At 37.4% G+C, this 26,946-nt stretch overlaps 1 protein-coding gene across 1 annotated transcript; it reads right to left on the bottom strand.

Moving 5' to 3' along the window:
- Positions 1–39: 39 nt before the first annotated feature.
- LOC109706041 (probable DNA helicase MCM9) lies at positions 40–25,040 on the bottom strand. Its single transcript, XM_020226844.1, has 16 exons — positions 24,880–25,040; positions 24,697–24,799; positions 24,503–24,605; positions 24,285–24,423; positions 23,426–23,492; positions 23,045–23,219; positions 22,436–22,535; positions 21,614–21,711; positions 19,942–20,007; positions 19,649–19,741; positions 18,283–18,399; positions 17,143–17,261; positions 13,438–13,445; positions 13,131–13,193; positions 396–553; positions 40–308 (listed from the first exon to the last, which is right to left on the bottom strand). Exons 1-16 carry the CDS (start codon positions 25,008–25,010, stop codon positions 139–141), a joined length of 1,710 nt encoding a protein of 569 aa, XP_020082433.1. The 5' UTR covers positions 25,011–25,040; the 3' UTR covers positions 40–138.
- Positions 25,041–26,946: the final 1,906 nt, after the last annotated feature.

The following is a 26,946-nucleotide window of genomic DNA, read 5'->3' as shown; positions in this document are numbered from 1 at the left end:
TTTGGAAGCCGCATTATTGAAAACAACTTGGTATATACCAGCCTAGCTCTATATATATATATATATAAAAACCTATGTACACTTGAATGCAGAACAGCCATACTGTAACACAATTGTTCAGCTATTTAGACAGGAAAACTAAAATGTTAGGATACACTCCTGGTCAGGGTTATCAGTGAAGTTAGAGTGCAAAGCATTTCCCACACTGTCAACAATGGCAGATGTTGTCATTGAGGACTCGATGCATAAAATGGCCGCAATAGCATCCAGCTGCGTTACTATGTCTCTAAACATGAGTCTTGCATGTGCTGGAAAATACAGAGGTAAACCCCACCTATACCGCCGAACATAAATAGGAAAGTATAACTGGTGAACCTTTAGATGGTAGTATTTACCTTGGGCCAATCTTATCAAACTCTCAAGCATCCGTACAGTAGTTCTAGCCACATTATGGTTTGCTGATCTCCGCTGCAGCTGATAGTAACTTGAGATAACCTTTTCCGATTCCTTCGTCAGCACTGGTTTAAAATGCTGCTTTACATAGTGTATGTACCTACAATAGCCATAAGACATCTAGGACTTATACCACCAGGTTGGGCTAAACATCAAAACAAGTCAGTCCATACTGTTCTAGCAGAAAAACTCACTGTACATCATAGTCCAAAATTGTCATTTTAAGTGAATTTGCCGGTCCAAGATTTGGTTACGCAAGTGACAGCATGTACTAAACTATAAGAGCAGCTAACAGAGATAACACAATTAACGAGTTGGAAAATGCTTGATTAAATGGCTTTGATGTAGATATATGAAATGGCTTTGATGCAGACACTAATGAAATCTCTTCACATAGGATACAAGTGAATACTCTTTAAAAGCCATTTCAGATTTGATCTTCATTTAATCATAAGCACAGTCACCAGTTGCAGGTGTTAGATATAAGGTTTAAAGTCGGCACGGGCTGGCACTCTGCTTTTTTTTTTTTTGCTTTTTTGCTTCTTTTTTTTTTTTTTTTTACTTTTTGCTTTTTGCTTTTTTCTTTTTGTTTTGTTCTTTGGAATATCCGAAATATTCTGGATACCCCACACCCCTCCAAAGACAATACAAATCGAAAATTTACTTATTAGGTAAGTAAAAAATGTAAGTTATTGATCCCGAGGATCTAAAAGGTAAGTAACACCTAGAGGGGGGTGAATAGGTGTAAATCCGGCAAACTCGAAAAATCTCGATGCAAACAAACACAATAGCGGAAATTAAAATAGCACACCGAGAATTTAACGTGGGAAAACTCCAATTCGGAGTGAAAAACCCACGGGACCGATCACGCAAAGAAAATCCACTAAGAAAACTTGAGTACAAGTGATTTCGACCAAAAACACGCGACTCAATTTACCGATTTCTTGTTGACGGTGATCTTTGCCGGTCCTCGATCGATAGGAATCCACCAATCGACCTTGCTGCAACTCCTCGCAGCGTCAACGCCTCAACTCCTCGAAGCGTCCACCGAATCCTCAGCTTCGCGCGAGATCCACGCGCCGAACCTCCTTCCGGAGCTTGTAGAATCGAAGATTTGCGGTGATTCAACTTTTGAAAACCATAAGCTATGAGGGTTCACCTTTAATCAATCATCTACTTGATTCTCGTAAGAAATTTTGAGTAAAAACGAAGAATCAAGCCGATGTTGATTGCTAGAAACTCATCATGTAAATCGAAGCGAAGAAAACGAGTTTCTAGGGTTTGGAATTGGTAAAATATTCAAAAGCCTTAACTTTAGACGGCCCACATAGCTTATTTATATGTTTAGAAGACTTAGAAGTAGACTAGGATTGCAAAAAGTCGATTTCAAAAACTCGTGTCGTCCTCAGAGACCGGTCCTGTCGAGGAGACCGGTCTGTGAGAGACCGGTCTCTCAAGTGAGGAACCGGTCCCTCTCTGCGTAACCAAAAACCCCACGTTCGGGAACCGGTCTCTCAAACTTGAGACCGGTCCCTCGCTGCGTGACAGAACCACCAAGGTTCGGGAACCGGTCTCTCACCACAGGGGACCGGTTGCATCAAGGATTACGCAGTGAGGACCTTGGGGGAACCGGTCTCTCCATCTCAGAGACCGGTCCCAGAACACATGAATGTTCAGAAATTTGTTTTTAAAGCAATCTAAGTCTTCTGAACTTATTTTAAACATGTATCTTCACCACAAATGATCTTTTCTACATACCTTAGGTGTCGATCTTTCCGAATGAGTCTTTGTCCTCCAATTTGAATCTTTTCTCAAAATCTTCTGCAATCAACTCTTCAAGACTCCAAACAACTTTACGAAATTCGCCAACCTATAAAATCCTTAACAATCTCCCCCTTTGGCGATTTCGTGACAAAATATAATACAAAATTCGTATACAACCAATAAATCATAAAAAGAAGATCATCGCAATCACCAAACGATAATCTCCTGCATGATCAATCCAATAAACGAAATTTACACTATTACACCCTTAATACAAACTCTATGACTTAGACACGGAGTCTTGAAGTCTTGAGTTATTCCTGCAAAAACATTCTCAAAGCATAATCAAGATTCAAGTATCAAGAAGTATCAAGTATCAAGAAGATCAAACAATCAACTAAAGTTCACACTTCATAGTTCATAGTTAAACTAAACGAAAACACCAAACACCTAAAGCATTAAAACAAAGTCATCTTAACTAAGCAAAGCCCTAAGCTAAATGCATCATCATCATCATTAAGAGACCATCCATCCATCCCATCATCTCCCCCTTTTTGTCAGAAAGCGCCAAAACGACAAAAGGAGAAGGTCGGTAAATCCTAATCAGAATCATCTCCTGAAGGTAAATCGGCCCGACAACATCCCAATTTGTCAAAAATCATATTCAACAAGCGCTTCATCTTGCTCACATCCTTACGAATCGCAGCTTGTTCTGAAGACAACTTCTGAAGCTCCTCAGACAGACGTTGCTGCTCGCGATAAACCGAAGAAACGGAAATATCTTCCTCAGAAATATCCATAGAAGGACGGGAAGAAGTAGCAGTAGCAGGAGGTGGAGCTGCAGGAGGGGAAGAAGCACGTTGTGACGGCGTACGAAGCTGCACCGAGGACTTCACAAACGTCCTTTCATTAATCCGACCCAAACTGTGCTCGTACGATGTACACCTAACATCCACCTCACGAAGTCACAAAATCCGCATAATTATCATAGGAAACGGTAACCTCTCATTTTGCCCAGAGGTTTTGATGTCTTTCGCCATCCGCCGCCATATCAGAAACGGAATATTCATGTTAATGTTTCTTGCACTCACAAAATCTGGCCTACCCAAGAGATACATGTACAGAATCCGATCCCATCTCAAGATTTTCGTGTTCGCAAGAGGCATGATGTTGTAGCAAACCACAAAATTCAGAAATCTGTACTCCATTTTAAAATCCTTGGACATAACCATAATTCCGTTTGATTCAGTACCCGGCATGCAGATAGTGTTCACGACACGGTTCCAATCGCGAAGTGAGTCGAACCCAGCCTGCAAATACTCCACTCCATCAGTCTTAGCTTCCATCTCAAGCACCGAAGCTATTGTCGCAGGAGTGATGGATAACTCAACACCACGGACAGAAGTCTTAAACACGTACGGACCCCCGTCAGAATCACTGAGGTGACCTGCCCTCATGTAAAATTCTCTGATCAGCTCCAAACAATAACCTGTTTGCTCCGGAAAAATCACAAATCTGATGAAGATTCCCCTGTTCAAACAGATCCTGAAAACCCGGCACACAACTAATAATACTGGCCACCCCAACATCTCGCTCTCCAATGCAGTGTTTCGACGAATACATTGACCGTCGGTTAGATGGAACATCCTGTAAACTGCGACGTGGTGGTTCAGAGCCCTGTTCTCGAATCTCAACACCCCCGGACTTACGACGACTGGGACGATCAGTTGCTTTTCCTTTGCCTTTATCCACAGCTTTTCCTTTTCCCTTGCCTTTCCCAGTGTCCTTTTCCTTAGCCAACACTTCAGGAACAAAGGTCTCCCAATCTTGCTCGTCCTCTCAGATTCATCACCCGGGGCATACTCACTCCCTTCATCTTCCGGTTGTTGCTCAACCGGCCTCTTAGCTGAGGCGCGCTGTCGCTTGCTACCGCGACCACCCCCAGCCATAAGAACCGCAAGCACGAGTACCCACGAGTACATTTTCGAAGACACCCCTGTTAAACACAATGATATATACATATTGAACATAAGAACACTAGATTTTTGTGATTCCAAACACTTTAGCAAATTGATATGTAATATCCTAGATAATCCTAGAGCCACATAACTAAGAAAATCATGGACAGATCAAGCATCAAAAACAAATAAAACCACAGTTTGCAAAAATGAGAAAAATTAGGTTTTGATGAAGAAAACATGGCAAAAACAACCAACCACTTGTGTCAAAATATGAAATAATGCATGAAAGTGTTGACTAACATATCTAGAGGCAAGATCAGGGTAAAAATAGAAGAGATATAACAACATCATGAGATCAAATCTCCAAAAACTCAAAATAAAGCAAAAATCCGGATTATATGATAATAAAGAAACAAAATCCGAGAATCATACCAAAATCAAGTTGAAATTGATGAAGATTTGAAGCAACAGCACCCTAGGTATGTTAGAAGCTCTGGGGAGGAGTATGAACACGATTGAGAAAGTAAAAAGAAAGAAACCGCAAAAGCCCTTATATCGGGTCGGGCGGAGGGACCGGTCTCTCCTCCCTGAGACCGGTCTCCGAGCCAGAAATTTTCAAAAATTTTAAAAACTGCCCGAAAAATCAAAGATAAATGTAAGGGTATTTCTTAATATGTAATTATCCCAAATAATCTATTTTCATCCAAAAAAAAACTTTAATAAAATTTCATAAATGAATTTTGAAAAATCAATTTCAGGGATATTCAAAATTTCAAAATTTTTAAACCGAAAATCAATAAGAATTCTTGATACATATAAAATAAAATCCCACACATCATGCAAGATCTTAGAAACAAATTGTATCATTTTATCATCATATTTTGTTAAAGAGAATGAAATAAATATTTCTCAAAATTGTGAAATTAACATAATATGATTAAATTGAGTTATGCACATCGTCTGAGACAGGAGTGGCTCTTTGAGCATCTTTATTAACATTCCACCTTATATCACCTACAAGCAGTATAGCTCTTTGAGCATATTATTCTTACATTTTCTCTTTCTGAGAGGTACTTTTCTTTTGTCTCACATAGATACTATAATCAACATGTGGTAGCTGCACACACTGACCGGACGACCGGGGTGGTAGCTCTTTCCTCCATGTGGTGGTAGTTTTCACACTCCCAGCAGGGATGTAACTCTTTCCACATCTTGAATTTCAGAAATATTCATAGCTAGAATTAGAAAGACTCCCCCTAAATCAGTGCAACCCTCAAGTTAAAAATATTATAGTTATTTCAAAACAGAGAAAGATTTATTCATCTCAAAACTGATAATCAAACAAATGATTGCAACATTCAAAGTTCGACGCATGAGGTGCTGAATATGATTCAACATGTTAACTAGAATCTTAAAGATTTGATCGTTTAAAAATATGCAAATAGAGAATAACCCTGAAAGTGATCAATCAAAAAATAAATATGAAATAATTCAAGTCATAGACCAAATCACGTCCCAAAACAGCAAGATTATTCTCGATATTACAATCTATTGTCAAACACTGAAAATCATGCAAGAAAAGAAAACAAAATATGCACCATGCACATGATCTGTGGCTCAATAGAATATATCTAGATGGATGGGTTCATACCAATTGCCTTCCTCAAATGCAAAAAACGTTTTTGATCCAAAGGTTTGGTTAAAATATCTGCAAGTTGATTTTCTGTTGAAATGTATTCAAGTTGTAAAACATTTGATTCCACCAGTTCTCTTAAAAAATGATATCTTAGTTCAATATGTTTTGTTCGAGAATGTAAAACAGGGTTTTTAGAAATATTAATTGCACTCGTGTTGTCACACAAAATAGTCAGAGTGGTAGAGGGAATCCGATAGTCGCTTAGTAAGCTTTTCATCCAAATTAATTGAGTAGAGCAACTTCCAGCTGCAATGTATTCAGCTTCTGCAGTGGAAAGAGCAATGCAATTTTGCTTCTTACTGTGCCAAGCAACCAAACAATGTCCGATGTAAAAACAAGCCCCACTAGTACTTTTCCGATCATCTGCGGAGCCTGCCCAGTCAGCATCTGAGTAGCCGATTAGGTCAAGAGACGTTCCCTTAGGATACCATAGTCCATACTCGGTTGTTCCTTTAACATATCGAATAATCCTTTTAACTGCTTTCAAGTGTATTTCCTTAGGATTAGCCTGATAACGAGCACATATTCCAACACTAAACGCAATATCAGGTCTGCTCGCAGTTAGATACAAGAGGCTACCAATCATGCTTCTGTATTGTTTCTCATCCACACTCTGACCTTCTGAGTTCATTCCTAATCCTTTGTTGCTTGTACCCATCGGAGTGTCAAAATCCTTTGCACTTTCTAATCCGAATTTCTTAACTAGTTCCTTTGCATACTTTGTCTGTGACAAATGAATTCCATCTTTTGATTGTTTGACTTGAAGCCCGAGGAAATAATTAAGTTCTCCCATCATTGACATCTCAAACTCACTAGTCATTAATTTTGCAAAATCAGCGGCATCCTTATCTTTAGTAGCCCCAAAAACTATGTCATCCACATATATTTGTGCTACAATGAAATTATTCTTCAGATGCTTCACAAAAAGAGTTCTATCTGCTCCCCCTCGGTTATAGCCCTTTTCCAAAAGATATTTTGTTAAACGTTCGTACCACGCTCGCGGAGCTTGTTTTAGTCCATAAAGTGCCTTTTTCAGTCGAAAAACATGATTTGGAAATTTTGAGTCTATAAAACCTTTCGGTTGTTCAACATAAACTTCCTCTTTTAAAAATCCATTTAAAAACGCACTTTTGACATCCATTTGAAAGAGCGTGATTTTAAAATGACAAGCAATCGCGAACAAGATACGAATGGATTCAAGACGGGCAACCGGAGCAAAAGTTTCTTCAAAGTCTATTCCCTCAATTTGAGAGTACCCCTGAGCCACAAGTCTAGCTTTGTTCCGTACGATAGTACCATCTTCATTTTTCTTATTCTTAAAGATCCATTTGGTACCAATAATGTGTTGTTGCTCAGGACGAGGCACCAATTCCCATACATCATTGCGAACAAATTGACCAAGTTCTTCTTGCATGGCATTTATCCAATATTCATCAACAAGAGCTTCGTCAACATTCTTTGGCTCGATCAAAGAAACATAACATGCAAATTCACATTGTAACTGACTTCTTGTTCGTACACCAACATTGGGATCCCCAATCACATTTGACAAAGGATGATCTCTTGACTCAGTCAGGGGAATAGTTTCAGGAGATCCGCTAGGGATTCCAGGCGTAGTGTTTTGTGGCTCAGATGAATCATTTGATGCAATATTTTCAGAAGATGCAATGGAATTATCAGGTATAGAAATATCATCATTCACAGGCATTACAAACGGAGAATCATTATCATCGTCATTCATCAAAGAATTTGAAGAACCATTCACAGAAGAACTTACAAAAGAAGCTTCATCTACTTTTATATTGATAGACTCTATCACCGTCTTAGTTCGTAAATTGTACGCACGATAGGCACGACTTGTAGTAGAATAACCAAGAAATATGCCTTCGTCACTGCGAGAGTCAAATTTTCCAAGATTTTCACGATCCCGAAGGATAAAACATTTACTCCCGAAGACACGAAAGTATTTAATATTAGGTTTTCTACCAAGCCAAAGTTCATAAGGCGTGTTCAAAGTACCCGGACGTACATAAATCCGATTGATGACATAGACAGCTGTGTTAACCGCTTCGGCCCAAAAATGTAAAGCAATTTTCTTACTATGAAGCATAACACGAGCCATCTCCTGTACAACCCGATTCTTACGTTCAACCACTCCGTTTTGTTGGGGTGTATAGGGGGCCGAGAATTCATGTTTTATACCGTTTGAAACACAGAAATCAACAAATTTAGAGTTTATGAATTCTCCCCCTTGATCGCTTCGAATGCGTACAATTTTATCATTTCGTTCAGTCATAAGACGGAGACAGATTTCAAAAAAAAATAATTAAAAGTATCAGCTTTTTCTCGTAAGAAAGCACTCCATACATAGCGAGTAAAATCATCAACAATAAGCAGAATATAACGTTTTCCACCCAAACTTTGAATCCTAGATGGTCCCATCAAGTCCATGTGAAGTAACTCTAGAGGTTTAGTTGTCCCTAAGTGGTTCAAGTTCTTATGTGTGGATCTAGTTTGTTTCCCTAATTGGCAACCCCCACACACAGTGTTCTCTTTATAGTCAATCTTAGGTACACCTCTAACTACCTCCTTCTTGGTTATCTTAGATAGCTCCTTAAAATTGATGTGACCTAGTCGTTCATGCCATAAAGTTTCAGTTTCTAATGACGCTAGGTTACAATGTTCAGTGGCCGAACTAGGAACTACATAACAATTATTCTGAGATCTAATGCCCTTTAAGAATAGATTGTCATCACGAGTCACATGGCATTCTTTATCAGAAAAGTTCACCGAATACCCATCATCACACAATTGACTTATGCTTACGAGATTAGATTTAAGCCCTTCAACATAAAAAACATCATTCAACGTAGGGCCGTCTGAGATAGTCACTGTTCCTTTTCCAACGATTTTTGACGATCGACCGTCTCCAAAAACAACAAGTCCTCCGGAGATTTTGGTCAAAGAAGTAAACCAATTTTTATCTCCGGTCATGTGACGGGAACAGCCACTATCCAGATACCAAGATGAGTTATCGTAAGCATGAAGTGAAGTGTGAATTGACTAGGCATGGGAAGAGTTCACCTTTGCGCACCCAAACCTTACGTGTTTTGGGTTGTGTCCGTTCGCTTGCTTTTGTTGATCGTGGCTTGTCGACGATTTGAATTGACTTCCCCTTCATGTCCTCCTTCTTTGGTTTCCATGCTGGTTTTGCCTTTGGCTTCGGAGTATTTGGTGTCGGAATTTGGCTCTTCTTTTGTTCTATCTTCTTTGGAGTCACAATTGACTTTAATGTCATTCTAGGGTCACTCTTCAAGAGAGCTATCGAGCTCTTTCCCTTTTGAAAGCAGAATTTCTTTATATGTCCTAAAACACCACAAATATGACAAGTTTTGTTAGCCAAATTATTTTTAGGAGGGACAAACTTACCATAAAGTTTAGGTACAGCAGTAGACGAGTTTCCATCATCGTTCTTCGTAACTTGATCAATATATGTTCGTTCATAACCAAGTCCAAGTTTATTTGTCTGACCAAGTCCAAGCATCTTATCTAGTTTGCTCGAGCCAGATGAAAATTGGTTCAAATCCGACTTCAGTTGAATGATCGTCTTGGTGAATTCCATATTTGCTTCTCTAGCTTCTGAGTTTTGTTTGGTAAGATGCTTGATGTTCTCCGCCTGAGTCTCCTTTTCATTTTCAAGTAACGAACACTTCTCAAGCAAAGAATTGTAAGCCTTGGTCAACCCATCTCTCTCTTGTTCTAAATCCTTTGTTAGAGAGACCAACTTTGAATTTTCTTGTTCCAACTCATGTAGACTACGCCGAAGTCTCTTGTTGTGTTTAGCCATCTTCTTTGATTCAACAACTAATTGTTGATATGCTGCGACCATGTCATCTTCGTCCGATTCTTCATCCGATGAGTTCTCCGAAGATGACTTCTCTTGTATAGATGTCGTAGAAATCGAGTCAGTAGATGCTAGACACATGAAAGTTGAATCCTGTGCAAACAGTGCCGTGGCATTTACATCCTCTTCGCTTGAAGTAGAATCGTCAGATGAGGAGTCGTCCCAAGTCATAGCTTGCATAGCTTTCTTCTTCAACGTCTTTTTATTAGGACAGTCAGACGCTATATGGCCAAAGCCCCTACACTTGTAGCATTGGATTTGACCTTCACCGCTTTTCCTCTCTTTTGTGGAGTCCTTTTGAGAGTTATCAGATTTTCTGTATTTTGACGAGGAAGAAGAAGACGGACCCCCTTTAGATTTGTTTGTCTTTGATGAACTAGACTTGGGAGGAAACTTCTTTCTAAAGTTCCGACGGAACTTCTTTGTTAGAAGTGCGAGTTGTTTCTCAAAGTCCTCCAAGCTTTGCTCCGACTCTGAATCTGATGAGGTTGACGAGACATCTCCTTTTGTTGATTTTAGAGCCATGCCTGAGGCTTTAGAAAAAGACTTGGAAGAAGACGAATTAGAAGGAAAAGTCATTTCATACGTTTGAAGAGCACCAACTAGTTCATCTACTTTGAGTTCATCCGGATGTTTTACTGTTTCAATGGCCGCAACCTTAGGACGAAAACGTTCGGGAAGAGTTCTCAAAATTTTTCGAATGATTTTTGGTTCAGAAATTTTTTCACCCAAATTTGCACAAGTATTGACAATATCTTGAAGACGAGTGTAATACTCGGTAAAGGTTTCATTTTCTTCCATACGAATAGCATCAAAACGACTAGTCAACATTTGTAATTTCTGAACCTTTACCAAGCTTGTACCCTCGTGAGTAATTTGTAAAGTGTCCCAAATTTCTTTGGCGGTTTCACATGCTGATACTCGTGAAAATTCAGTTTGATTCAACGCATTGAACAAAGCATTGATACCCTTCCCATTGAACGAAGATAGTTCGTTTTCGTCTTTAGTCCACTTAGTTCTAGGTTTCGGACCGGTAACATTCTCGACCACTTCAGTAGGATGTTTCCATCCGAATTCAACGGCTTGCCAAACCCTCTCGTCGATAGCAATAAGAAACGCCCTCATTCGGACTTTCCAATAAGCATAGTTAGTTCCATCGAAGAGAGGGGGTCGATTGATGTTACCGCCCTCAGCCATGAGTTACAACCTATACCCGCTCTGATACCACTTGTAAGTTATTGATCCCGAGGATCTAAAAGGTAAGTAACACCTAGAGGGGGGTGAATAGGTGTAAATCCGGCAAACTCGAAAAATCTCGATGCAAACAAACACAATAGCGGAAATTAAAATAGCACACCGAGAATTTAACGTGGGAAAACTCCAATTCGGAGTGAAAAACCCACGGGACCGATCACGCAAAGAAAATCCACTAAGAAAACTTGAGTACAAGTGATTTCGACCAAAAACACGCGACTCAATTTACCGATTTCTTATTGACAGTGATCTTTGCCGGTCCTCGATCGATAGGAATCCACCAATCGACCTTGCTGCAACTCCTCGCAGCGTCAACGCCTCAACTCCTCGAAGCGTCCACCGAATCCTCAGCTTCGCGCGAGATCCACGCGCCGAACCTCCTTCCGGAGCTTGTAGAATCGAAGATTTGCGGTGATTCAACTTTTGAAAACCATAAGCTATGAGGGTTCACCTTTAATCAATCATCTACTTGATTCTCGTAAGAAATATTGAGTAAAAACGAAGAATCAAGCCGATGTTGATTGCTAGAAACTCATCATGTAAATCGAAGCGAAGAAAACGAGTTTCTAGGGTTTGGAATTGGTAAAATATTCAGAAGCCTTAACTTTAGACGGCCCACATAGCTTATTTATATGTTTAGAAGACTTAGAAGTAGACTAGGATTGCAAAAAGTCGATTTCAAAAACTCGTGTCGTCCTCAGAGACCGGTCCTGTCGAGGAGACCGGTCTGTGAGAGACCGGTCTCTCAAGTGAGGAACCGGTCCCTCTCTGCGTAACCAAAAACCCCACGTTCGGGAACCGGTCTCTCAAACTTGAGACCGGTCCCTCGCTGCGTGACAGAACCACCAAGGTTCGGGAACCGGTCTCTCACCACAGGGGACCGGTTGCATCAAGGATTACGCAGTGAGGACCTTGGGGGAACCGGTCTCTCCATCTCAGAGACCGGTCCCAGAACACATGAATGTTCAGAAATTTGTTTTTAAAGCAATCTAAGTCTTCTGAACTTATTTTAAACATGTATCTTCACCACAAATGATCTTTTCTACATACCTTAGGTGTCGATCTTTCCGAATGAGTCTTTGTCCTCCAATTTGAATCTTTTCTCAAAATCTTCTGCAATCAACTCTTCAAGACTCCAAACAACTTTACGAAATTCGCCAACCTATAAAATCCTTAACAAAAAAATTATCATTTAATTTTTTTTGTATATCAAATATACAAACAAAAGATTTTGTCCGAGCCCTCCACTTCCAGCACATACATCCATTTTTTTCATAAATTATTTTACCAAAATTTATCGCTTCGCAAAATTTTTGGCGAATTAAGGGAATAAAATCAAATTCAATAAACAAATTTTGAGGCACATCAAACATAAATTGTTTTGCATTAGAAGATTAAAAATACTGATAAAATTAAAAGCTAAATTAAATCAGTTGATACTTAAATTAATTTAATTTATTTGTCATATAATTTATTGCTTAATTTTTTTGATAGATCTAATATTTTTTGAAAAAATTAATGAAAAAATAAATTTTTTAAATACTTCTTAAAATAATTTTTTCAAATGTTTTTAAAACTTATTTTTTTGTATTTTATAAAAAGAAAAACTGTAATATGGTCAAAAGAAAAAAAGAAAGATGTCTTTACATTTTTAAAATTCTAATCTGTAAAAATTTTTATTCTTCATCATGTGTAGTTGTACTTTACATATAAAAAAAGCTTACAAGTATATTAATTGATGATTATAGTAAAGCTACATAACAAATATTTCATATTATTTGATTAAGCTTTCAAAATAATATTATAAAAGCTTATTGGAATCAAAAAAAAACTGACAATAGTCATGCAAAACTTGCCAGTAGAAGGTCATGCGTATCATCGGCACGCAAAGCGATTACCACTGTGTAGGCACGCAAGCGTGCCGGTGCGCGTACCGTACCTAAACAGACAGCGCATGCCCCATGCCACGCGCACTTTAACTTGGTTAGATTATATACTCTTCAACAAAAGTGCAGTTAACCACTTCCATCAGTGTACTACTCGGGTTGTGGATATACAACAGCATAAAGTAAATATTTCTCAGGGCCCAGACTGTTACCGTCTAATCATTGGCAGTGACCACATATGTTCCAAGCCATCATGTGTTTTTTCTGCTTCACCTCTGAGTAATGTTGAAGCCAATTCGAAATCAGATTATCAGATTCTCTGTTATCAGAAACTATGAGCTTTTAATACATTAATAAACAAAAAATGGAACCAAGAGCAGTAATTTAAAAAAAATAAAGTTTACCTCAGCTAAGTATATGAGACGAGACTATGGACATCCATTTCAGGATTTTCGTATCCAGGGGAGCACAAGAACTATTCAAAATCTGTCAACACTGTCCAGAAAGAGTTGTATTTACAGACAAGCCTGAATATGGAAACAAAAGGAACACAAGTATTAAAGATCAGTTATTCTTAATTGAATTATAAAGCCACCCTGAAATCGCTTAATCTCAAATCATGTTAAATTCCCTGTTTCTAAATTGTTGGATAGTCAAGCCCACATTTTAGCGCATCTCAGAAATTCAATGCACTAGACAACACAACAGACATTCGAAATGGATATGCAGTGGCAGAATGACATTGGCTTATCTAAGAAATAGATTCACAGATTAGAGGGAAAATCTACTAGTGAAGAGAATCAAGACATGTGCATGCAATATAGAATATATATATATATATAATATATATATTAGTATATATATTATATGTAAGTTCAAAGGGATGAACAGGAGAGTAGAGGAGGTTCTGTTCAACAATTTGCGATGCTAAAATTGACCACTAGCCGAGAATTCACAAAAAAAAGAAATAGAAAGAAGACTTCTAGAACAGAAAACTTGGAAGCAAATATTTCGAAGGCAAAATTAAATGAAGCAACTAATGAGAATTCACAAACTAAAATTATCTGCCTAAATATATAGCGTCGAAAATAGAACTTGCCCTCATTATTATTTTTCTTAAATATAAAATTTTCTTGGGCTAGCCACAATGGCTTATACATATATGAATCAAAGTTACTAACAAGATGAAATCAATAATAAATCAATTAGTTTTCGAAGTAGACAACTAGACATACAACTGATTATAACAAAAATTTTCTCAGTCCAACTGCAAAATAAGTAACAAGGGGAGAATTTTAACGACCACATGATTGGGACGTATTGTCTTTTGGATTTTGTTGCACCAAAGGACGGTGGTTCTTTGTCAGAGTGTGTTACAAGCGCCCAGCTGGAAAAAGAGAAACTAACATCTAACTTAATACTTTTTTTTTTCAAGATCGAGGAAGTGATGTACAAGGAACAGGATATAGAACAATATCGGAAGGAATAGGATGGAACAAATTTCCTAGAATACACAAATTGTCCACAAGAAAAAGATTCAACAGATATTACTAAGATAAGATTAGTACTTTAACTCGGGATGTTACCCAGAATGCAGGTATCTGATGTTAAACTCTTCTTAAATCCACAACTATGCAATAGACATAGCTACAAATAATTTCCTTCATTCTGTCAATCGGGAATATATATACCTTAGCAAACACTTATCGTTTGCTGCTCCATTGTTATGTATTGTTGCCCTGTCATGCCTCTCGCTGAACACATGATGAGATGTTAGATGTCAATTCTTCTTAGAGTCTCTCGACAGCAAAAGGAATCAGATATTAAGTAGAGAATGTCTGGAAAACCCACCCTACCAAATGAATTATCTAAATAATAATTACAATTGATAAAGCCTGCATCATAGTTACCAATCCTAGAACCAGTAGATGGCCCACATTAATCTGTATCTCTTTAAGGGAAAAGCAGTAAGGGTAAGTTCCCTGTACTGGACATTAATCTGTCATCAAGGGAAAAAACCCAATGATACTTCAGTACTCAGGGCTGTCCACAAGAACACATATTGAAGCCCTACATCAGTGTGCATGTATGAACTACTCAACTTTTGCGGTTTAAAGATCATTATTTGATGAGATCATCTGTGATTCTCAACAGCAGAACAAACTAGTAAGCACATCTTGCTTGTCAATCTAGAGACCACCGAATGTATTCCACTCAACATCGTAAGTTATGCTGGTATCCTCATAGTATAAGTTCGGAGGTCGTTTCCCTCCTCTCAAGTATCACAGCACAATAGGAATCTAATACAATTGAAAGCAGAGTGATTTTTTTTTTGAATATTTCCCTCCTCGTCTGGACATTTATTTTCTTTTCTATCAACAATTGAAAGGGAGCTACAAGCAGGTTTCAGTATCTCATCAATCTGCTATATTGTTTATCACGCTTTAATACCCACAACAGCCACTTTTGTTGGATCTCACCCATGTGGTCTCATCTCAGTTGAAATTTGAAAAAGATTGTTGAGTAGCTACTACCTACCAAAGCTTTGCCCTGTTTCAAATGTAAAAAGTTCTGGCAAAAGGTTCTCTACGGAGCAGTTGCTCTCTGAAATTGCTGGTTTTCCCATGAACAAATAAGCAGTCCCCTCTTTCTAAGCCAAGCATATTTCCTCGTACTTTCAAGCCTTAAATCATCTTCTATTGAAATATCTTGAACTTGTTTCTTGCATCTTTGGTGTATAATCTGGTTGTCCAGCTGACTCTAATGGCTATAAGTATGTATGTCATCCATTATTGTTGGAGAATTTGATGGGAAGTTAGATTGGTCATATCATAAGGTTTTATTATCCAAAGTAGTGGCAAGAGGAATGAAGACACTTAAGACAGCCACACAATTCCATCCAATCATGATGTTTCCAAATTTAGAGTAATCCAGGAAGATATATATATATATATATCACAAAACATTTGCTATCATTGTCATTATTCATTCAATCATGTCTACTTGAAGCCAATGATTTTTTGTCACCCACTCTTCGGCCTTAGCTATTGTTATTGTGAGAAGAGAAAAATATATATATTTTTAAAAGATTACTAGTTATGGGACTTTTTTATAAAATAACCATCTAAAATTTTATAATTTGCGAAATAACCCTATCAAATTAGTATTTGGCAAATTAACTCTCAAAACGCAGTAAATTATTCACCGCATTCTGAAAGGCTCTAAGGTCTTTTATAGGCGGTGAATCATTCACCGTCTTCTTTATAATTTTTTAGGAAAGAGAAAAAAAGTGAAGTTGTTAAAATTGTACGTAGATTATACAGGAAATAAAAAAAGTGAGGTTGTTAGGATTGTGTGTGGAATATTAGAATTTTTGTTTGATTGTTAAAATTGTATGGATAGATTATTAAAAATTTTTTGATTGTTAGGATTATATGGATATATTATTAGGAATTTCAATTTGTTAAGATTATATGTGATGTTTGATTATTACGATTGTATGGATAGATTATTAGGATCTTTTTTATTGTCAGAATTATATGGATAGATTATTAGAATTTTTCAGGTTGTTAAGATTATATATGATTTGTTGAAATATGTATGTGGTTATTAGGATTATAGAAAGAAACAATAAATAAGTAAAAGGCGGTGAATGATTCACCGCTTTTTTGAGAAATTAGGCTCTTTATGAAAGCGGTGAATCATTCACCGTCTTTAAGAGATTAATTTTTTAAATATAATTTTGACAAGGTTATTTTGCAAATAATAAAATTTTAAAAGGTTATTTTATAAAAAAGCCCACTAGTTATGTCCTTGGGGAAAATCCGACATAAAGCTTAGTAGTGCCAAATTCCTAAGTTATTCAAAATGTCTTTGTGAGTATCAACACGGAGAAGAATTTCCTGAGCAAACAAATGATGATGACATGCCTTAAATTTAAAATTTCAGGTATTGTTGCTAAGAGAAAAATATTAGGAGATAGATAATAAAAAGCATTGAGGCAACTAAATAACCGAGCATCTAAATGATGATCTAGTAATCATATATGTATACACGATGAGACACAAGTCTTAGATGCAGTATACCAGATCAAGATGACGTTTTTAAATCTTATGAAGCCACTACATTCTATTAAGGGATTGCGAGAAAGTAAAAGACACTATAGGGCAGTAAGATTCAAAGAATACAGGAAAAATATAACTGACCCTTTTTAAACTGTATTTAAAGTTGAAGCAGAGAGATACTAAGTATATAATTAAGTGAACCAAACCTATCAAATTCGTCTATGCAACATAATCCACCATCAGCCAAAACAAGTGCCCCAGCCTCAAGCATCCATTCCCCTTTTGATAAAAAAAAAAGGTAGAATGGCATATTAACGAGGGCAAAATGAATGAAGAGGACGAGAAAAATAAGACAACAGCAACCAGGTTAGAAGTAGAAAACCCAAAGGCAATATTATGAATTTCATCTTCACAATTATTGATTTTGTTGATTCAAAACTAACAACAAGGTTTAATCATTTTCTTGAAGTAGATCTTTCAAAAGATTTTGATTCCAGCTGCACAATATTTAGAGCCCCAAATCTTTTCACTTTCATGCTTAATTATAAAGAAGGTTACTACCAGAATAAGCAGTTTTTTGAAACTTTATAATATAGATTTGGTTACCTAAACAATCTAACAATAAATTCTGCACAGATTTACATAAACCTCTTACATTATCTTCTGCAAAACAAGTATACAACATTTGAACATAAGCTGTTGTTAATGTAGCATGCATTGCCTAAGGTAAACTAAACTCCTACAATTCCAAACATAATTTCCAATTTGGCATAGAAGAGCCAATGAAGCAAGTCAAACAATTAAAAAATGACAGGAGGTAAAGTATACAAGGAAACAAGCCAATGATATATTAAGGAAAGTAACAGTAATGCTCTATCAGCACTACACAATGTGTGCTGGCGCCTGGCGGTTGGCTTAGTTAGTATTGACAATTCACACAGCCCCTCTTAGTCTTGACTTTTGACATGCATCTGCATGCTGGCATAGTCAGCACTCAGCGTGGCGCAATCACCACATCTCCACTATGCGAATCTGAAATCATTGGTAGCTAGGCACATGCTACAATACCAAATCCTGCCAAGCCAGTCTAATGCATGGCAAGCCTTGTAAATACAGGTAGGTTATTGTCATGCCTTCCGATGCAGGAACTTAGTACAGGGCACTTGTTAAATGATACTGATTTCTCAAAAAACGACTCTTAAACAAACCTTAGGTTAACACGGCACAGTCAGAATGTGGGCATGAGGGGGCTTGAACACAATAAGTTACAAAGCTACAACAAAAGCAAGACAAAAAGTACCTCCGTCCTTGACAGCAGTAACAGTTAAACCTGCACTGGTGCTTCCCAAACCAGTTGTAATCACAGATCGGTTGCTTAATTTAGCGGCAAACTTCAGAAATTGAGACTTTCCAGTGCCTAGAATGCAACAAAATACTCATGAGCTGCTTCTTTTCCGATTATTTTCATTATTTAAATAACATACTGACTAATTCAATTAAAGAACACTATCTAAAAGTTCTCTCTCTATGTATACAAACAACCAAGGATTTAAGTGTCTATCGGCACGAACCGTATCTATCGTGCCAATAAGATATCGGCATAATACAGACCCCGTGCCGATGGCACAGCTCAAAACCATCTATTCTTTAAATTAGTAAGTAGTTTTCTCAATAAAGTTCAAAAGATTTCATAAAAATACATAATAAACAATTAGAATATTTTGTTCCCAAAGAAAATAAATATTGCATGCTATTATATGTCGGCATACATAAAATTTTTGTGGCTGGCACGCATCGGCACGGCCCGGTACATACCGTGCCGGCAAGTTTCCGGCACGACCCCATGCCACGGCACTTAAATCCTTGCAAGCAACAACTAATGTGCCTCTTCATGGAAGAGTAGACAAATTTCTTGTGGTTAAAGAAAGCTCAACATATTCGGCAACACCAGACAAGGCTTGTCTGTTGCAGTTATCATAGCTCAACTGAATGTGCAAGGTTAGTATGGAAAACAATTACAATGCCACAAGGAAAGAAAGATCTCGTAAAAATTGAAAACTCTCTGCTTTCAGTAATTATGCACCACCAAAATTAATCAGCTACCATACTGTACTATCATGAAGACACAGATAATGAAATAGCTGTCTGGATTCAGAATACATGCCCAATGGAAAGAAAACTTATTGGTCAAGAACATCAGACATGCGGTATGTGTTCACCAGCAAATTCAAAAGTTCTATCATATAAAGGAGGAATGCCTTATGGACTAGTTCGACTATGATAGTGTTCCCTATCTACATAAAATTATTGCACCATCAACTCGTAGCTAACTTCCTTAGAAAGAGAAAAATTTGTTGGCTCCATAAGTGCTTTAGCCTTCATCCTTGTAAGAAGTAATTTTGTCCATCATTACTTCCTCCTAGATCTTCTCCAGCAAGCATCAGAAATTACCTCAGCATCCTTTAGCCACACTCAATCTATTTGAACACATAACAGTACTAGAAAGTACATACCAATAACAATGACATTGAAGTCATACAAGTTCTGATATTTGTAATTTCTCTTGCAAGAATGGCAAGCATATAATTCACTACCAAAATTACTAACTGAAAGCCAATAGTAACGCAAGTTGCAATAATCTGATATTCATAGTCTACATGAAATACCTGGGTCACCAACAAGAAGCATGTGAGGTTCTCCGCGAATCTTCATCCCCGAAGCATCAACATGTTGCACTCCTCCAATCAACGTTAGAGCAACTGAAGTTTGATTTAGTAATCAAGATAACTCAAGGTGAAACTATCAGATTGTTTACTAAATCAGCCAAAAAATTATGCAATCTGGTAGCTTTTGGCAATTGTACGAAGAAGGAAATACAAAAAGTATATACTCAATTCGGTAGTTTGTAATAATTACCAAACAAATTATAATGCAATTAAATGCTTGTGAAATTGCATACCTGCAAGCTTCACTGTGAAAAGCCCAAAGATTTGAGGACAAATTCCCTGCAATATGGTATTTCTTCCTGCAGCACCCATGAGCAGAACAGAGTGTTATGAAATGTTGGTAGATTATCAAAAAGCTAAAAAGACTTGCTGCAGAATTATATCTCTTCAACAATAAAGCAGAAAGTAAAGGATGAGTTATTTTCGATAGAGAGTGGACCTTGAACACAGATAGACCATTTCAAAATGCGACATATCTGTACGCTAGGGATTATGATTTGCATGTTCAACAGATTTAATCATCAAATCTATAGAAACAATATTAGTCGAGTCAATACACTCAGCATACGAAAATTCTCTTTAAATCCAGAGGTGGTAAAGAGGACGACTAGGATATGAGAGACTTGGACAGATGATTATGTCCAAGTTGGTCTATATCCCAAGTTGGATGCAAAATTTCAAAATTCATGTGACTTAGTTTCCAAGTAATGGAAAAAACTAGGGAAAGAATATATTTTGGACAAAAGAAATTGCATAGGAACAATGGAAAAGTGAACACAAATTGGATATACCAAAAAGTCCACTATATATTTCACCAGATATTACAAAATATATCAATTACCAATTTACTTACTAAATATAACTTCTTATACATAGTTAAGTATAAGGTAGAAAGCTGGGTCCCAGCTGGATTGTGCATTCATGTATTAGGCCTGTACCTGGAATCCAAGCTTCTAATATTTCTTATCCTGGTCCTTGGGTCTTAGGGTCCTGATAGGATTAGGGGTGCAAACGGTAGAATAGGGTTTTTTGACAAAACCCTATCCGCATCCATATTTTTCTTTAGATGCGAATTCGGATGCGGAGATGTGTCGAAGGCTAAATTTTTATTACTATATCCGCTTAAAATGGATTTGGATTCAGAAATAAGTCGGATTCGTATTCGGATATTATTCGGATAATAATATATACTAATATATATGTAAATATGAACTAAAATTAGAGCGAATAAGACACACAATACAATTAAAGGTTCACACTTGTCTTCAAATTTCGTATACCTATTCAAAATTTTCAAACTTATCCTGAAAGTACCAAAATACCTTTCTACCATTAATAAACCCTAGGGGTTTGGGAATATTTCAAGGGATTTTTGGAATCATTAAGGGCATTTTGGTCAACCAAAGGTATATTAGATATTTTTAAAGTTTTTGACAGTATATTAGGTATTATCCCTTTAATATTTTAACAAATATAAATGCAATTTTAACATGAAATTTATAGTGAAATCAATGAAGAACACGATAGAAAACCACTTTATCCCATTACAATATATATTAACATTCCTCTTCTCTTAGGGGTGAAAATGGTCGATATGGTCAAATTTTTTAAGGAATCATATTTGCATCCATATTTTTTTATTATTTTTCTAATTTGAATTAAGATACGAATATGTGCCGAATGCTAAATTTTGACATCCATATTTGCATCCTATCGACAGAGTTTATCCTAACCACTTTCACCCCTAGATAGGATCCACGTCAGTCACTGGGTAACCCAGGTCAAGTTACAGCTCTAGGGCACAGAGGATTGACCAATCAGAATTTTCAAGAGACAGAAATACAGGTATGTTATCAGCATCTCTACAACTGCAGCATACTATAAAAATGTACAAGTTGGCAGCACCTCTCAATGGAGTATCTCGACATTCTGACCAGAATTGCTTAAATTTCTTCATAACATCATCAGGAATGTCAATCTCCGACTTCAATTCATTAGTTCTCCTGGAAACATCAAAATCAGAACATGTGAACCCCATGACATATGTATAAAAAAACCTACACCGAAAACACCAGAAAGTCAACTAGCTAATTTGCTCTGCTTAAGATATGTTGTTATATCAATGGTGAAATTTACGCAATGTTGTACTGAAATATGATAACTGAACCAAGTGCAGTTCCACATAGATAAAAATCATGATAATAACCAACATGTAAGATTATAGAAGCCAAAATTCAAACTTGAATATCCACTACACAATTTATGGAAAATGGCTATGATGAAGGGAAAAGGGGTAAATTGCACTATTAGCCCCTGAACTTCTTAGAAAAATTTCTCTGCATTTTCCTCCCTGACCTTTATAAATGGATAAGAAGCACCTTGTACTTATATAAGCAGTCCATCCAAAACCATTATTTCCCTCCGACAGAATTGAAGGAGTTGCATCTTCAATTTATGCCGTATAGCAAAAACGAACACCCTTATCTTTTGTTTTCGTGGATTTCGATCTGATTTGATCCGAACCCAACCCTAAGTCTGTTCTCCTCTCTTGAAATTCTACTACTTCCCTTCCTTTAATATGCGATGACGGTTATACTCTGCTGAAGCATGGCAACCACATGCTGTGGCTATGCCAGTGGCTCTTTCGTTGCTCAGTTAGGAAGCGACGGTTTAAAATTAAAAAAATCCTTACCAAAACATAAACAAGATAAGAAAGCCACAATTTACCAGACAAAATTAGCAACTAGCACAGGATCAAGGTCACAACGCACGTCCTTTAAGTCCGATGACCACTTGGCTGACAAAACCCCAGTCACTACGACATCATCTGAAGCCGAAAAAAGAAAAGGAAAAAAAAGGAAACAATCATTGACATATCAGTGAAATATGTGAAAACTAAATGCAAAAAAGATTAAAATTGGAAGATTGATGACCATTAAGGTGTACGACACAATGCCCAATCTAATCAGCTTATGGAGTGCATGAGGGCACCAAGCTCCATTATCCCAAACATTTTGAACTTCAGTATACATGCTAAATGCTGACACTGACAGAGAAGATTAATCGAGTAAAAGATGCAGTCCAAAAATGTTGCACCCCTACTTTGCACCAAGAACAAGCTAGCTTCATTTGACCAGAGGAAGTCAAAGTAATAATTTTTTTATCAAGATATAAAATGAATCGTAGTAAGCTCAATGGAATCAGGAAAGACAAAGGGCACTGGAAGCAAGATTAGAAGAAAGAACAGTTTCAAGCAATAATATTTCTAATCCTTGAAAGTATGAAGAGCGAGCCATTATAAAACCTAAAGTAATAAGGAACGTAGGAAGGTGGCACCTCCAGCTTTGACAATGTCAACTAAATCATCCATTAAAACCACTGGTATTGAACGAGGAATTGATCCAATGTCTAAAAGTTGCGCGCTTTCTTGGATTTTTATGTCTTGGTAGTCGTGGCATACCATACTATCTTCCACAAATTGGAAATGTGTCCCCTCGCAGCCTTTAGACCCCTGAACCATTTGCAGAAAATTTATCAAGTTGCTGCAGAATGGTCGAAAGGTGAATATAAAGTAAGTCAAAATCTTATTAGAATATGAACGATAGACAACTGAAATGAAATAATTGCCTCCAAATCATGAAGGGATCTAGGATAACTATAAAGAAAGGACATTATATTGTTTCCCATAAAGAATCACAACAGCAGGAATGCCCATACTCTGGATGGGCATGAAGTAGGGAGGACGACACGGTTTCCAGTCTCCATCTCCGGATAAACTTTGAATCTACAGAAGATGATCAATTAGTTGATGTGCTCAAAGACGATCAATCAAATAAAAAGAAATAACCAGTTAAGAGCCAAGAAAATCTAAAGAATCAAGGAAAACGCTGACACTCAGGCAAGATAAAGCAAATAAAAAAATATATACCAAAGGGGCCCAAGAGTTTTTGATCAAATAAGTACAAAACATAAAGGAAGATGTAAAGCAATCTCAGCTAAGAGGATTATCATCGGAATTAGTTTGAAACAAAGCATTAGCTTTAACCTTTAGCACAACGATGAAAACTTTTAACCACATTGCATTAGAAAAAAAAGAGTAGATGCAACTTAAATAGGTTCAAGGCTTCTTGAGTACAGGAATGGCACTGAGAACCTTAAGTTATATATTGACTAATTATGCCCAGAGGTCATCATTCGTAATTATGACAGCCTAAACCCAATCCTAAACCCAGAGGTTATCATTTGTATGCAACAACCAATAAACAAGAAATAGAAGTCGGCGTTCAAACTTCATTATAAGTTTATAATATTTTTATCAGGGATAGGTCGCTATGAAATGTAGATGCTTCAAAATGACATTTAAGGGATCAAGAAACGACAAAAGATTTTCTCATAAGGGGAAATTGCTGGGGCCAAAAATCAAAATTAGGCCAGTGATAAGAATTCCAATGTATCCAGCAATCTCACAGGCCACAGTAGATCAACAAAAGAAGATTATCTCAAGCAAGCTAAAGCATACTATATAAAGATGAGAGCGAAATATGGGTGAGACAGAAGGTATAGAACGAGTTCTTGCCTGTGCCTGCACTTCCTACACTGATACTCCCGCTCCCCTTCTATCATCTTGACTGCCCCGGATCTTATAACTGTCCCCTTCAGAGTAAGAAGGAACCCTCGATGCTTGACCCTCACCCTCCCGATGCTCGGAAAAGTTTCTGTGAGAATCAAGAACACTTAGTTTCAGGGATCAAGCTACTTTTCATTCATAAAACATCCAAGAAAAGATGCTCTTACCAGGGCATTCCAAGGGAGATCCGCTGACGTTGATCCGGACATGGATATAAGCCTTCTCGCAGGCGCTCCCCCTCAGATCGTCCGAACCCCTGAGAACGACGCGCTGGGAACACGATCGGAGGGGAAATCACATGATCGAGGACAGGGAAAAGATCAACTCAAAACCCAGAAAAGATGACGAGAAGGGGACTTACGTGTGCGCGGAGAGCAGCTTCGTCGAAGAGAGGTAGGAAATCTGAAGGGCGGGAGAAGAGGTGGTGGGCGAGTCTAGGGTCGAACTCAAGGATCTCGGCGAAGCTGAAGAAGATGATAATGGCGATAATGGCGATGGAGGAGGAGGAGGAGGAGGAGGAGGAGAAGGAGGAGGGGGATTGTACCTGATGATGAGAGGGTAATGGAGCTTGGGATCGGGGGAGAGGAGGATGGAGCGGAGATCGGGGGAGTGGTAGCGAAGGAGGAAAGAGGCGAAAGCTTGGATTTGGGCATCGGGGTTTCCGGGCACCGCCATTGAGAGAAAGGGAGAGCGTTTGGGCGGGAAAGCGCGTGCCGAGCAGCCGAGGCGAGTGCTGGGGAGAGCTATAAATAGGAGGCTGAGAACGTCGGGATTCGGACACGTGGCAAACCTGTGTGATTGACGGTGGATTTTGGTTCGCGCACATGGGCCTATCCTGGCGAGCCCAACTTTGCATATCGGGCCACTATAGGCCGAGCCCAGAATGACAAATTCCAAGTGTTAGTGTGTTACCTTCGGGTTGGGCCGGACTTTTTTAGGACTGGTTAAGACGTGTTCGGGTGCTATGTGCTCTCTTGTTGGATTGGGCTTGGGAAATAATTTGAATTTGGGTAACTTATGTTGTTTGTCCTCAAACTTTTCAGCTAACTCTTAGAATCCAATTCATGTTGGTTCTTTCCCCACTAACAGAGAGATTGAATTATCACATATATGAAATTAAGCATAATTTTGTGAAAAAAATGCCTTACTTGTTTCTCGAGAAGAGATTGAAAACATGCACATTGATCGAATAGTTGCCTCCGCTCTTTTTTGGTCCTCGAATATTTTAGCTGGATATTTTCGTGCACTTTTTCAAAGCGCTTTACGTGATTTATTTTGTCATTTCACAATTAGGGAAAACATGTCAACATCCGATGTATCTATGCTTAGTGCATCATACAACTATCAACACTCACACGCATTGGATATTTCAATCCCTAAACACCAATCTAGTTAGATCTTTTCCTCTATTTCAAATTAAGAGGTAGAATAACAATGTGAGCTGGATGGAAGACCAAAAGACGTGTAGTGTGCAAATGTACAAATTATAGAGATAAGATGAATTAAAATGAAATACAATTCATTGGTTTTATATAGCATAGTTGGTTAAAGATTTTATTATTAAAAAGAAGTATTTTATATAAAATTTTATAAAATATAATATCTCATGCTTTTGCTTAAAAACTAGACGCCACGAAAAGCAAAAACATATAATAACTATAAAAAAAAAAAAGAAGCTAAATCCAGCTCAATCATATAATTCCTTTTCCGTGCGCCCACTCAGACACACTGACACATACATTGCATGATCTACTTAAAACTCTTTAATTATTAACATGATCTTAGCATTACGAACCCCAAATTACCAACACACTAACCCACTTTCTATAAAACAAATGAAAACTCCCATAGTTATCTACGTCCCTTCACAAATAAAGCTCCCAATTTGTTTGGCCCCTACCCATGCCATGCAAACCCTTCCCACGACACACCTCACCAAAACCAGGAGCTTTACATTCGCTTGCCTCTCAAAAGCCCTACATCGAGCTCTTTTATTTAAGTTTAGGGTGAAATGTACAAGTAGTCCCTACATCATTCCACCATTTTAACTTGATTCTCACCCCATACTTTTAACATAAACACTTTATTTTTCACACATAAAATATGTTAGATTTTGCTTTTATGAAATAGCCATGTTTTTTTCCTATTGTAAATTATTCATTTATGTTACTTCTTGTTTAATTAAATAGCATTTCATAATAAGAATTTTTTTTTATAGTTGTAAAATTTGAGCTTGATTTTAGCTTCTTAGAATATTTTACAGGTTAACTTATCATCAAATTTTGAGAAAATAAGATAAAGGCAGAATGTGATGTACTTTTCCAAATATTTAATCAAAATTTTCATCAACTAGATATTATAAGTTTTTTAAATAAATAAAAAATTGACTAAGTAAAGTATTTATACATCCGAACATGATGTAAAGAACAATTTAAGCTGAAAATAGTACATAAACTAAGTTGCCATTGGGGCATAGTACAGGAACTGCCCATACATTGCACCCTTAAGAAGTTTTGTTTTAATTTATTTAATTCCCCTGTAACTCCTCCAGAGTAAATTATTTAAAATGCTGATATGGTATTCCTAACTAACCGGATTGTTTATTTTAGAT

Source organism: Ananas comosus, unplaced genomic scaffold (assembly GCF_001540865.1).
Source record: "Ananas comosus cultivar F153 unplaced genomic scaffold, ASM154086v1, whole genome shotgun sequence".
NCBI classification, from domain to species: domain Eukaryota; kingdom Viridiplantae; phylum Streptophyta; class Magnoliopsida; order Poales; family Bromeliaceae; genus Ananas; species Ananas comosus.
This window is presented reverse-complemented; position numbering and strand designations above follow the sequence as displayed.